The sequence below is a fragment of the Eschrichtius robustus genome, chromosome 3, assembly GCF_028021215.1.
Source record: "Eschrichtius robustus isolate mEscRob2 chromosome 3, mEscRob2.pri, whole genome shotgun sequence".
NCBI lineage: Eukaryota > Metazoa > Chordata > Mammalia > Artiodactyla > Eschrichtiidae > Eschrichtius > Eschrichtius robustus.
The window spans coordinates 154,340,460-154,352,417 of NC_090826.1; the positions used below are offsets into that span (position 1 = coordinate 154,340,460).

At 50.5% G+C, this 11,958-nt stretch overlaps 1 protein-coding gene across 1 annotated transcript; it reads right to left on the reverse strand.

Annotated features, from left to right (window-relative positions):
* Positions 1-2,806: 2,806 nt before the first annotated feature.
* Positions 2,807-9,505, reverse strand: CHI3L1 (chitinase 3 like 1). Its single transcript, XM_068538459.1, has 10 exons — positions 9,457-9,505; positions 9,228-9,257; positions 8,093-8,294; positions 7,516-7,572; positions 6,592-6,742; positions 5,732-5,853; positions 4,537-4,660; positions 3,765-3,947; positions 3,147-3,263; positions 2,807-2,947 (listed from the first exon to the last, which is right to left on the reverse strand). The coding sequence occupies exons 1-10, from the start codon at positions 9,503-9,505 to the stop codon at positions 2,807-2,809; spliced, it is 1,176 nt and encodes a 391-aa protein (XP_068394560.1).
* Positions 9,506-11,958: the final 2,453 nt, after the last annotated feature.

Consider the following 11,958-nt stretch of genomic DNA (forward strand, 5'->3'; position numbering starts at 1 on the left):
TTGTAAACTCTTTGAAGCAGGACATCTGCATGCCACGGGGAAATGAGACAGGTACAACCAAATTTCTAGTCATTGAGTCATTCATCCAATAAAACAGTAAGATTGAGAATGATTTAATAAGCCTGAAAATAACATGTGTCAGGGAGGAGGGGAAGTAACAAGAACTCTCATTGCTGGTGGGAGTGTAGATGGGAGGAATCTCTTTGGAAAAAGTGAGACAATATCTAGTCAGATTGAAAATGTGCAAATTCTCTGACCCAGCAGTTACACCCTCAGAAACTCTCACACCTGTGCCCCAGGAGACATGCATGTAAACATTCACAGCAGCATTGTTTGTAACACCAAATCTGGAGAACACAGCTCTCCTTCATCAGGGGAATGCATAAATAACTGTGACATGTATGCACCCCTATAAACCAAAATGGAATAAAATGAGCAACTTCAGCTACATGGTTGATCTAACAGACATAACGGGGAGCAAAAGGAGCCAGGCACAGAGAGCGATGAGACCCCATTATATTCAATTCAAGCACGGGGAGCACCAGCTCTCTTCTTCAAGGGGCGTCTCTAGGGGGTGAGACCACAAAAGAAGGCAGGGAAGGTCAGGATAGTGCCTGCCTCTGGGCAGAGGCACAGGGATGCATGTGACTGTGGAGTTTCAGGGGCACCAATGAGGTCTCATTTCCTGTCCTGGGTGGTGGTTACACAGGCTTTCACTATATAGTAATTCTTTAAATTAAACAAATACATTTTATGCACTCTTTAGCTTGTATGATATATCCCATAATTTAAAAATCAATACACATGTAATTTATTTAGGGCCCTCAGTCGCATGCATGCTCTCCCCTTGCCCTGGGGCTTAGGGGCACAGGAGTGTGGCCACCTCTCACCAGTGGCTGTCCTTGTTGGGGAGAGGCAGTGGAGGGCCCCTGGGGAGCCTCCAGATCCTGCCCTGCTTGGGTGCCCGTGACCTCTACCGGGTGACTCAGTGTCCTGCTGGGCAGTCCTCCAGGACTGGAGACCCGATCCCTATCCCTGGCATCTGACTCTGCAGCTATAAGTGAATGTGACCAACTCTGCAGGGCACTGCGTCAGCCCTCCAGAGACTGTCCCAGGATGGGGGAAGGGTGGCCAGGGGAGGTAGGGTGGGGGTTGACTGCCCTGGAGGACTCACAGCCTCTGGCTTTTCAAAGACCCCTGTGTGGTAGGGTAGGCAGTGGGCAGGGATTAGGGAATGCTTGGCCCACTGGCCAGCAGTGAAATGCCAGGTACCCGCTGAAGCTCTGGCCAAGTTCTCACTCTCTTTGCCTTTAGCTTGGCGGTGACCTTGGGATCAGTTGCATCTGCCCCGCTCCAGCTGGTTCAGATTTCAGGGAGGCCAATAGGTGTTTTCTTCCCCACAGCTCAAACCAGTGTCACAAACCTCTAGGCCAAGTCACAGACAATCCAAACATCAGGGAATCCACAAATAAATTCTCTTTGGTTTTGGAGCATGCAGCTGAACTCTCTTTGGATACAAGGCATGTTCGGGGCTCTGGGAGTTCACAGAAACTGCTGAGAACATCTCTACTTCATAAAGGCTGGAAGGCTGGCTGATCTGAGCTCATCCCGTCTGACCCATCCCGTCCCATCTGGCCCCCACCTCATGTCCCAGGCTGAGCTGAGGAGTCTTGATCTCTGCATGGGTTGAGGGCTATGTCCCGAGAGGGGAGAGACAGAGGGCTGGATTACAGCCCTAAGACATCTGACTGATTTCAGCCCAGCAATGGAAAGGGTTCCTCTACGGTAATGAGCAACTGGTCACTGAGAGTGTGGGGGGAGGTTGGAAGGCTAGCTCTCAAGCCCTGTAGAGACTCTAGGCCTGGGACGGAGGGAGGGTATGTGAGGTAACATAGGTATCTCCTTCTAGCCCTGAGAGTCCAGGGTCAGGGCTCTCTCTAACCTGACCCTGTGTTGTCTCCTACCCCTCCCCAGGGAGAGAGGAGATGAAGGGTTGGTGTTAAAGGGTTTCCTTCCTAGTGCCTGCTAGCCCCTGGAAACAGAAAAGGCTTCTTTCAACAAGGAACTGTATCGAGAAGTCTGGACGACAATGACTTTTAAGATCTGGAAGCCCATCAGCCCTCTTGGGTTAAGTCCATGACTGATGGATCTGGTGATGCTTGCCTCTTTTGGGGCCCAGCAGAGGACAGGGTGGTCTCACTTTCTGCAGCTCAGGACTACCAAGCCTGAGAGAGAGGAATCCAGAAGACATGGGGGAGGTGAGCCCCGTGGGTCCAGTGGGACCGCAAAGATAGACTGAAGCAAGCACTAATAACTGGTGAGCCCCAGTGCTTTATTGAGCAGCTGCAGAATCAGGAATGGGAAGTGGAATGGGGACATGATTATGTTCCTGAGTAAAGGTTTCAAGTTGGGCTTTGCAGAGGATATAATTAGTGTGGTTGCTGCTTCTTGTAAGATATTTCACTCTGCGGTGGTAGAGCTTGCCAAAATGGTGTCCTTAGGCATGGAGGCCTGAGGGTAAGGGAGTTGAAGAAATCTCGTTGTGTGGGGCTTGGAGTTGTTGAGCATTCTCCTTAATCAGCAGTTATGTGCTGACCCCGTGTCTTACACTGTGTTGGTCCCGCAGCCCCACCCTTACCTGCCTGTCCACCGGAGCTGAGCTCAGACGGCAGAGCTGTGGCCCTCTGCATGGGCCCAAGGAAGGGAGACTGAAGCTCAACAGGGGACCCAGCAGGGCAGGTGATCAGTCTCCTAGCCAGTCAGAGCCAAGTGATCTCTGCCTCACTGTGTGCCCAAGAACCGAAGGCTACACCTCAGCAAGCGCATCCTTGATGGTACTGGTGAGAGGGAAGTGCAGATTCTGTCCGCAGAAGGTGCCCTGAAAGTCATCCAAGTCCAGGGCCCACACCATGGCGCTGGCCAGCTGCCTGTTCCTCAGGTACTGCACCTGGCAGGGAGACCCAGAGCAGGCAGGGCTGGGTTCCCTGGGCCAGGGTGCTTATGGGGAGCATGCTATCTGGACGCCTCCCCATGGGAGAGAAAAGCAGACACCTGAGACCCAAAACACCTCTGTAGCCAAGCCCCACCCTCAGTGCAGGGGGCTTCCCTCCCCCTCTTCAACTTGGGGTGTGGCCTTAGGTACGTACTTTGTTTTTGACGCTCTCCTGATCGTCATACCCCACCCACTGGTTGCCCTTAGTGGCATAGGGGACCTGCTGACCAAGGAGTCTATGGACCGTGACTCCGTGGAGGAAGTCACAGATCTGAGCAGAGAACAGGGCAGGGGTGGTGTGGGGAGCTGTGCTGAGACTTTGCAGGTCACCAGGGGGTCGCCACTGCAGGCTTCACACAACTTTACTTAAAACAGATGCAAAGATTCCCAGGATCCTGTAGCTGCTGTAACCTGAGGGCATTATGGGGGCTCTGATTAGCTTCCTGCATCTTAAACAGGGATTTGGGGAATGGTGCTTTGACACTGAGGACTGGCCCAAGGCAGCACAGAGCATCAGAGGATGGGCCGAAACAAAAGAACCTACCTCTTGGCCATTGCTTTTTCCTGGGCTAGAAGGAAGGCTCCAACTTGGTGGCCAGAGCGGGTGCAGACAGGATGTGCCTGCCCTCCTCCTCCCTCTTCTCCAGCGTGCTAGGTCTGCTGGAACATTTTTTTTAATTTCCAAAGGAGTAAAGTGGGGGTGGGGTGAGAGGCTCACCTTCCCTGGGGCTGCGGGTGCCGTGGGAAACCGTACCTTCTCCCCAGCTCATACCTCATAGTAGGCGAGGGTCCCTTTCTCCTTGGTGAACCGGCCTGGTATTCCTGGCCCTGAGGTCAGGGTTCCCACATCTGTCTTGGAAGAGGCCAGGGTGAAGCTCCTCCCAAAAGTGGGGATACCCATCACCAGCTTATTGGCCTGGGCCCCCAGCCTCAACACATAGCTCACAGCGTAGTCCTGTGGGTGGGTAGGGCAGGACAGTTTGAGCAGTTACATGCTGGTGGTCTAGGAGGGGAAAGGTTGTGCAGTTCCCACTGCTGCCTTGAAAGGTGGAGTTCCAGGTCTAGATGCATCTGGACTTCCCTTCCTTCTGGGAACCTGTAATGTCAGTCTAAAAAGCATTGTGTAATTTCAGTCCTGAAAAAAATCCTCTTAGGTATAGGAAAGGATTATTACTGTTCGATAGTTGCAGAAATCTGGTGATTGGCCCAGGTTACACAGCAAACAATGGCAGGTCTAGACTAGACTCTTGCCCTCTCAGCCCCCAGCCCTCTTTGTGCTGTCTTCAATCTGCCCTCTGCCTTCACTAGGTCCACCCTATAGGCCCATCAGGAGATGTCCTGATTCTTTATGGAATTATCACCTTCCCAGTTCCCAGAGCTGTGGAGAATGCATAAACTTTGGGCCTCAGTTTCCTCATCTGTGAAGTGGGCCCTATAACACCTCCCTTGCAGGATTACTGAGGAGTGGAGAGGTTGGTGTCTGAGCTCTGGCAAGTGGCATGTCTGTGGTCCCCTCTCAGCCCTCCCTCCTTTGGGACACTCACAGCATTGCTGAATCTGTCAGAACTTGTATCTTCCTGGCCTCGGAATAGGGGGCTGTGATGTGCTATGGTCTGGCGCCACGCTCCACGAAAGTCATAGGTCAAAAGGCTGATGAAGTCCAGGTGTCTGTGGAAGAATGGATGCAGGACAAGGCGAAAAATTGAATAAGCGTACCACCCTAGCAGGATGTGAGCTGTAGAAACAGGCAGCCAAGAGAAAAGCCATTAACCCAAAACCCAGTAGAACCCAGTGACCCACTGTCTAGGGTGCTGGACCACCTCCCTTGTGCCACACTGGGAAGTGGGCTCAGGGTCCCACAGGAGCATTCAAGGCAAGAATGGGGTTCTTCCAATCTGCCCCCAGCACACAATTGGGAGCTGGCCTCCAACACATGTCACCCCCTCCACTCCAGCCACATTCATCTTTGAGAAAGCAGATTACAAGTGGCATCAACAGCTAGCCTTGTCGGGAGAGAGCAGGACCAAATGATGGCCTGAACCTATGATTCCTCCTTGTGGGGAGTAAGGTTTCCACACACAAAGTTGGGGGGTCTGCAGGTGGATTGCATGAACATGAGCTTCAGGTGTTTGGGGCAAATGGTTGAGAGCCACCTCATTCCCACCCTCTAAGTGATCAATTAAAGCACCAAGTCTACACTCCCTAAGACCCTAAAGAAGATTCTAAAGTCAGAGCGAAGAGCCTTTGTCTCTTACTCTTGGGTTTCCTAAGACCCATGCCTTTGTTCCACCGAGAGATCAGCCTGCTTGTCTGGGGACTGCTCATTCTCACGCATGAGGAGGCAGGGCGAGGAGGAGGGGCAGGGTGAACAGGAAAGGGAGGGGGTCACCTGCATGTGACAGCACATTGAGGACTCCCCAGCAGCCTAGAAATGAAAGGTATCATTACTGCTGCCTTGCCCCTCCAGAGACTAGTGACTGGCTGGTTTGTATAACTTTCGCTACTTCCTTTTCCACAAATACATACATTCATAACGACTTTCTCAACTGAGCAGCACAATACCCCAAATGAAAAGGAAGGATAGGGATTGTTATGCCCCGTTTGACAGATGGGGAGGCTGAGGCACACAGAGGGGAAGTGACTTGCTCAAGGTCACACATCTTTGGAGAAACTGCGACTAGAAGCCCAGTCTTCTGATTGTACATGGAGTGCTAGGGCAGAGTGCATCAGGAGATTCACCGGGATATCTGGGCGATGTCATAGCCTCTGTCAATGGCAATCTTCCCAGCAGACACTGCTGCGCTTAGCAGGAGTTGCTCTGCTCCTGCCTGGGCTTCTCTTGCAAACTCAGCCTTCATTTCCTGGTTGGGAGAGAGGCAGGTGAGTGACAGCAAGCCTTGCGGAGAAAGATCTCTGAGCATGCCATTGGCCTTCGCTGTCTGCTGTAATCTCCAACCTGACTGGAGCTCAGTGGGAACGATAAAGTGGTCTCATCCTCAGACTCACCCATCCTTTTCCTAAAAAACAGTTTGGACCAATCTCATCCCTACACCCCATGCATACTCATCAACACTAAATTATTCTCTGTCCTGGAGGGACCATGTGAATAGAGAGTGATCCCACTTGGTCCACAGATGGTGCTGGAAGATATTTGCCTGTTGGTCTGTGCTTTGTTCAAGCTTATAAGTGAGAACACAAAATTAAAGTGATTTATATTGTACCGTGAACAATTTGTTTAAATGATCACTCTTCCCCTGGGGTAACTGAGTACCCCTGATGCAGTGCATGCTGGGGAGTGGGCAGTGTCAGTCTGAGAATGAAAAGAGGCAGTGAGGAATGGGTGCTCTGCTTAGTGACCTCTGCCTCTTAGAACCGCACCCTACCTCCCACTGTTGTCAAAAGATGTCTTCCTTGCTGTGTAAGATCTCAGGACACAGGCTTGTTTGTCTTATCCCTGGTCCAGATCTCAGGACCCTGCAGCAAAGAGGCCTGAGTCCCCCTTTGCCTGCCTCAGGAGAATATCTCTGAAGACAGCTTCTGCCCTCCCCACTCCCTGGTGCTCCCCACTTCCCTGCCCTTTTCCCTGACCCAACCAGCACCTTGACCAGAGTGGTGAGATGCTGCTTGTCTCTCCGCCCAGGGTAGAGCCAGGTTAGGTCCAGTCCATCAAAGCCATGGGTCCGCAGAAATGGTGGCACCGACTTGATGAAAGTTCTGCGACTCCAGGTGTTGGAGGCTATTTTGGAAAATCTAGAACCGAAATCACCCCAGTAGAGTGCTCAGTGCTAATACGCTGGGTGCCTTAGCCCTCTGGAAGGGTCTCTGGGGCATGTGGAGCTGGGAGTCTGAACCCACACAGCTCTAGGAGGGCATGGTTGGGACAGGACCCACCTCCAATTATCTTAGAAAGACCATGTGCTTTGGAGTCAGAGATCCCTGGCTCTATCACCTACTAGCCAAGCCACTTTGAGCAGGTTATAACCTGAGCCTCAGTTTCCTCATCTGTAAAATGGGCATAAATATAACATCTCACAGTGCTATTCTGAGGATTACATGTGATAATGGTTGGACAGGATGCCTGACACATAGTAACGGCTCAGTAAATGAGAGCTGCTATGGCCATCTTTGCCCCCTTTTTAAAGCCTGTTCCAATTCTACCCGCTCCAGGATGTCCTCACAGGGTCTCCATTCCCAAATTTCCCATTCATTCCATCTCTCTCCTTCCAGCCCTTAGGACAGTATCCCTCGCCGCCCCAAATTTCTTTGTTTTCATGTCTGAGAAGTAGTAAAAGAGCATTGGCAAAGAATCAGAATATTGACTGCCACCTTGCTGTGTGACTCTTGGCAAGTTCCTTTCCCTCTCTGTGCTCTGATTTCGTGGTTGTACATGAGGCAGGCTCCTGACAACCATTCAGGCCCCTGTGCCTGACCAGTCTGGGGTCCCTGTGACCCCCATCCAGTGGATGAGGAGAAACCTATGCCTCCTCCTATTCCATCAACCTCTGGGGGATGAGTCATCCTACCTTTGAGAACCAAAGTTCCATCCTCCAACAGATAGAAGGGTCTTCAGGTTGGGATTCCTGTGGGGCACAGGGAGGCAGGAGGGCAGGGGTTGAGTGAAGTTGTTGTGAAATGGGTGGCCCCATGTTTAGGAGGCTGTATCAGGCTTCTAGCTTTGGGTGGGAGGCTGAATCAGGCCTCTGAGGTCCTTCCAACCCTGAGATTCAGTATTCTAAGACTTTCTAAGCATTTGTGGCAGTTACTCTGAGGTATGTTGCCCATATTTGTTCCCTCCAGTGGGGAAGCCAGGATATGGCAAAATAGAGTCATGAGCACTTTCTCTGTGGAGAGGCACCCTCAGAGGATGGAGAGGGTTCCCTTTCCCAGGGGAGCTCAACTGTGCCTTCTTCTACAGTCTTCTTCTACACCCTGACACCTGCCCTCATCACTTCCTCCCACTTAAGCTAAGGCCCTCCAATTCTCCACCCAGAGGTGAGTACTGGGGACCTCGCCCATCCTCTTGAGCAGGAGTACTCTGCCCTGAGACCAGCCCTGCTAACCCTCCATCTTCCTCCTGCCCTGGCCAGCCAGTGGCCCAACCTGTTCTTGAGTGTGTTCAGTGTGTCATAGAGCGTCACATCATTCCATTCACAGGTGTCGATCTCATTGTTGCTTATGTTGGCAAAGCTGTAGATGATGTGGGTACAGAGGAAGTGGTCGATGGCATCTGGGAAGCAGCTCCCATCACCCTCCCGGTACTGGGACCAGCTGGTGTAGTAGCAGATCAGCTTGTATGCAGCACCTGAGGAGAAGGCCAAGATTGAGCCAGGGACCCTCTGGCTGAGCCCTGAGCTGAGCACTAATGGGGTTTTGGGGGGCGGGGTTGATGGGCAAAATTGTGAGCAAAGTTAGAATTCTAAATGAAAAGAGCTGGCTCAGGGGAGTTCTCTTTCTGATGAAAATAAGGTCTATTTTGAAAATGCTTAGAAAAGATCAAATATACTAGATAAATATACTGCAGACTAAGAACAGAACACTGTGTGGGGTGAGGGGGTGCTGATGAATAAAGATGAAATGGGACTTGGTACAAGTAAAGAAGGCTTCCTGGAGGCAGCAGCTTTGAAGGAGAAGAGGGACCCAGCCCCAGACAGCCATATCAGAAGACCCTGGCCTTCAGGCGAGAGTCTTGCAGGACCTTCAGTGGAGTCCTTGATCTGAGAGACTCTGGCGCATCTCTTCTCTACCTTCCTGTGGGAGTGCCCCTAACTTGTAACCCACCCAGAATGGCAGTCCCCAGACCCCTTCAGTCCATCCCCCCAGCTGGGGCACAATATCCCAATGGACCAGGAAGTTCCTCCTCCCAGCTCATTCTAATTTTTCCTGCTCAAAGTAAGCCTTTTCTGCGCTCTTGACTGTGGAGGAATAACAGTGGGCATCACTCATCCGTGCTGCTACTGGTCTCCTGTTAGCGGTTCCCAGTAAACGATTAGTTGAAACCTTCATTGAACCTGAGCCTTTGAAAGTTTTAATTTTCAAAAATTTTAAATATACAGAAAAGTAGAGAATAGTATAATAAACACCTATATACTTATCACCTTGGTTTTAACAAATGCTAATATTTCTGAACCATCTGAATCACAGAAGAAACTGGAAAAGCACTACCTTAGTGGCAAGGTCCCTTCCACACAGCCCTCACCACACCCCCACCTCCCATGACTTAAAAGGGGTTACTTACAGCTCTGGAGCAGGACCAGGACCACAAAACCTGAAGGGAAATCCAGGGTGAGACCCCCTGCAAGTACCTCCCGCCCTTCCTCCTGCTCCCTGCACCCCCCACCATAAAGGAATCAAGGGCCTCCTCACACCAGCCTCCTCCTCTCTCTCTCCCCTGACTCTGCTGCCCCTCCCACAGCAGGTAGGAGGCCAGCCCCTCTGTGGAGCGGCTCTGTGGTCAACCCAGAGACCTGTCTGAGCCACCCTCAGACCCATCCTGGCTGCAGCAGAGGGGGGCATGGCGTGGCCTCTTCCTTTGCCCTCAGGCTCCTGGTACCCAGCTGCCTAGACAGGACGCTTCCCTGGGCCTCCAACTTCCTCTTATACCTGTCCCACTCCACTCCCCCACACCCCAAACCATCCCATTTACAGGAACTGAGCTGTGTGTCAGTGAAGGAACTAGCAGGCTGGAAAGTGGCGGGGGAGGAGCACTGCGGGCCACCTGAGGTGGATTGAGAAACCCTGGAGAGTTCTGAAAACTTGGGCCAGATCTTCCTGAGGCACCTGCCAGCAGAAAAGCCATCAGGCGGATGATCTTCTCCAAAAGCCAGAAGTTTCTGGGCTTTTCTGGCAGCCTCTACTTTTGCCTCTCCAGCCCTCTGTCCAGGCCCTTAGCCAGGTTGAAACTGGGCACAGTTGAATTCTGTAACCAGCAGTACCCCCAAAAATGCTGTTATTTATTCTCTCCCTGAGCCCAGCAGCACCCTGCCTGACCCACTCTCCCCCTCTCCAAGCTGTTTCCCACAGCTGGCCTGTGCTGATTATTTAAAAGAAAAGCTGGAGAGGAGTGGGCTATTGCTGAGAACGCTCTGAGACCTGGTGCTGTTTTGCTTCCTTTTTGAAATGCCCGTTAAAATGAGTATGGATCTGGCAAGCCTGGGGCTGCAGCGAAGTACCAAGGAGTAAAAATTCAGGGAACTCTTGATTTCCCCCAGGAGCAGATAATCTCAGAAGATCAATAATCTCCATACTCTCAGCTCCTCTCTTTTGAAACCTAAAAGTGTAATGATGCCAACCCTTTCTAGATCCCTCAGTGATTTCTTATCACTCTTCAGATAAGAACAAAACTTCTTAACAAGGCTCTGCATGATTTGTTCCCTGTTTGTGGATACTTTTTTTGGCCAAAGATCCTGGACAACTCCATTCTTTGAAGGCTATAAATTAATTAATAGGCAGGGAGTGAAAAGTTCAGAACTCCAATTGCCAGAATGGGTCAGAGGGCTTCTCAACAGATACCTTTATTTTTACAATCACATTAGGTAATAATCCAATGTTAGCCACACTGATTTCACAGTCCTCTCTTGGTGAGGTCTCTCCCTCTGTCCCCCTTCTCTTCCTTCCTCTCCCTATAAACTGAAACATCTCTTTATTAAGAGAAATGGTCAGAAAGCAGTTTGTCCAGAGTCTTACTCACGAATACTAAAGGGTCATGGCTTCACCCTCTTAAGGCAACTAGCCTTCTTTTGTACCCTAGATGATTGACAGCAATGATAGTCCATGATAACTTTCCCTTGTTTGTTTAGGGCACTGGGAAGTGGACTTCCTCTAATCTCTAATAGAAGTATTACAAAGTAGTAGGCATGTAAAAATTTTCATAACAGGGTGCAGGATGTTAAGAAAACACCTAAGTTCACTCTCTTCCTTTGTTAAAAATTACTTCATAGGTACAGATTAGCCCAAGCCTTGTCCTGTGCTCCCCCAAACCCAGTTTATTAGTTCCACATGTTCTGCATGAAGGTGGCATTGTCATAACAAACAGCCAAGACATCCCCTGGGCCTGCCCCAACAGGATTGGCCAAGGGTCCCATAGCACATCACCTCCCAGCCTCATGCCATGCCCCCTTCACTCCCTATAATGCCTTCTTTCTTCTTTCTTATATTTGCTCTACTCTCTCCCACCATAGTGCCTTTGTATGTGTCATCTACTAGCCTGTCAATAACTATGAAGGGTCTGAGATTTTATACTACTTGCAAGCTAATGAGATAGACAGAATCTCATGGATTCTGGCAGAAGACACAAGAACCTTAGGTCAGAGACAAAGTACTTATACATGGCATGTCAAGCAGCATGAACTTCATGTTTGTATCACTTCCTGTGAAGAGGCAACTATTTTGAGTTGCTGCCTAGGCATTTTACAGTATAACTCTGCTTGTACCCAGAGTCTGGACATTTAGATAAGGACCTGAGTTTAGGATTCCAGCCACAAGGTCCTGCTTTGCATTTCCCAGGACACCTTTTAAAATAAGCACTTAAAGTTGAGCCCTCGAAAAGTTAGTGGTGCTCCCCAACCACCTTATAAGTAAAAGGTGTTTACTCTCTGTGTCCTGCTGGCTTGTGACCCAGGACAGAGGACTGCCCCCCCACCCCAGGCTCAATGCACACCACCCTCCTCTGTTTCTGGAATCTGTAAGTAATAAATCTTTTCACTTTACTTTCTTTGTGTGAGTGTATTGAAACTGTGCCTTCAATCAAAACATTTCCCCAAAGTGGAAGCTCAGACAGTGAGGGAGCTACCTGCCCACCCTGTGTGTATGGTTTGTGCATCCTTATTCAGCAGGTCATACTCTGCATATTCTTAATTAAACACACCTACTCATCCTTCAGATTGCAGCTCAGCAGGCACCTTTGGAAAAGGCAGACTCCCTGGTGAGGGAAAACCCCTATTGGGGCTGTCAGTGTACTTTGTACCTCT

Coding starts and splice junctions, on each gene's coding strand:
- CHI3L1 (XM_068538459.1), bottom strand. CDS start 9,505: ATGCCCCCCTCTGCTGCAGCCAGGATGGGTCTGAGGGTGGCTCAGACA. Junction 6,743..7,515: donor TGGAACTTTGGTTCTCAAAG/GTAGGATGACTC, acceptor TTTCGGTTCTAG/ATTTTCCAAAATAGCCTCCA. Junction 4,661..5,731: donor GACATCGCCCAGATATCCCG/GTGAATCTCCTG, acceptor ATTCTTCCACAG/ACACCTGGACTTCATCAGCC.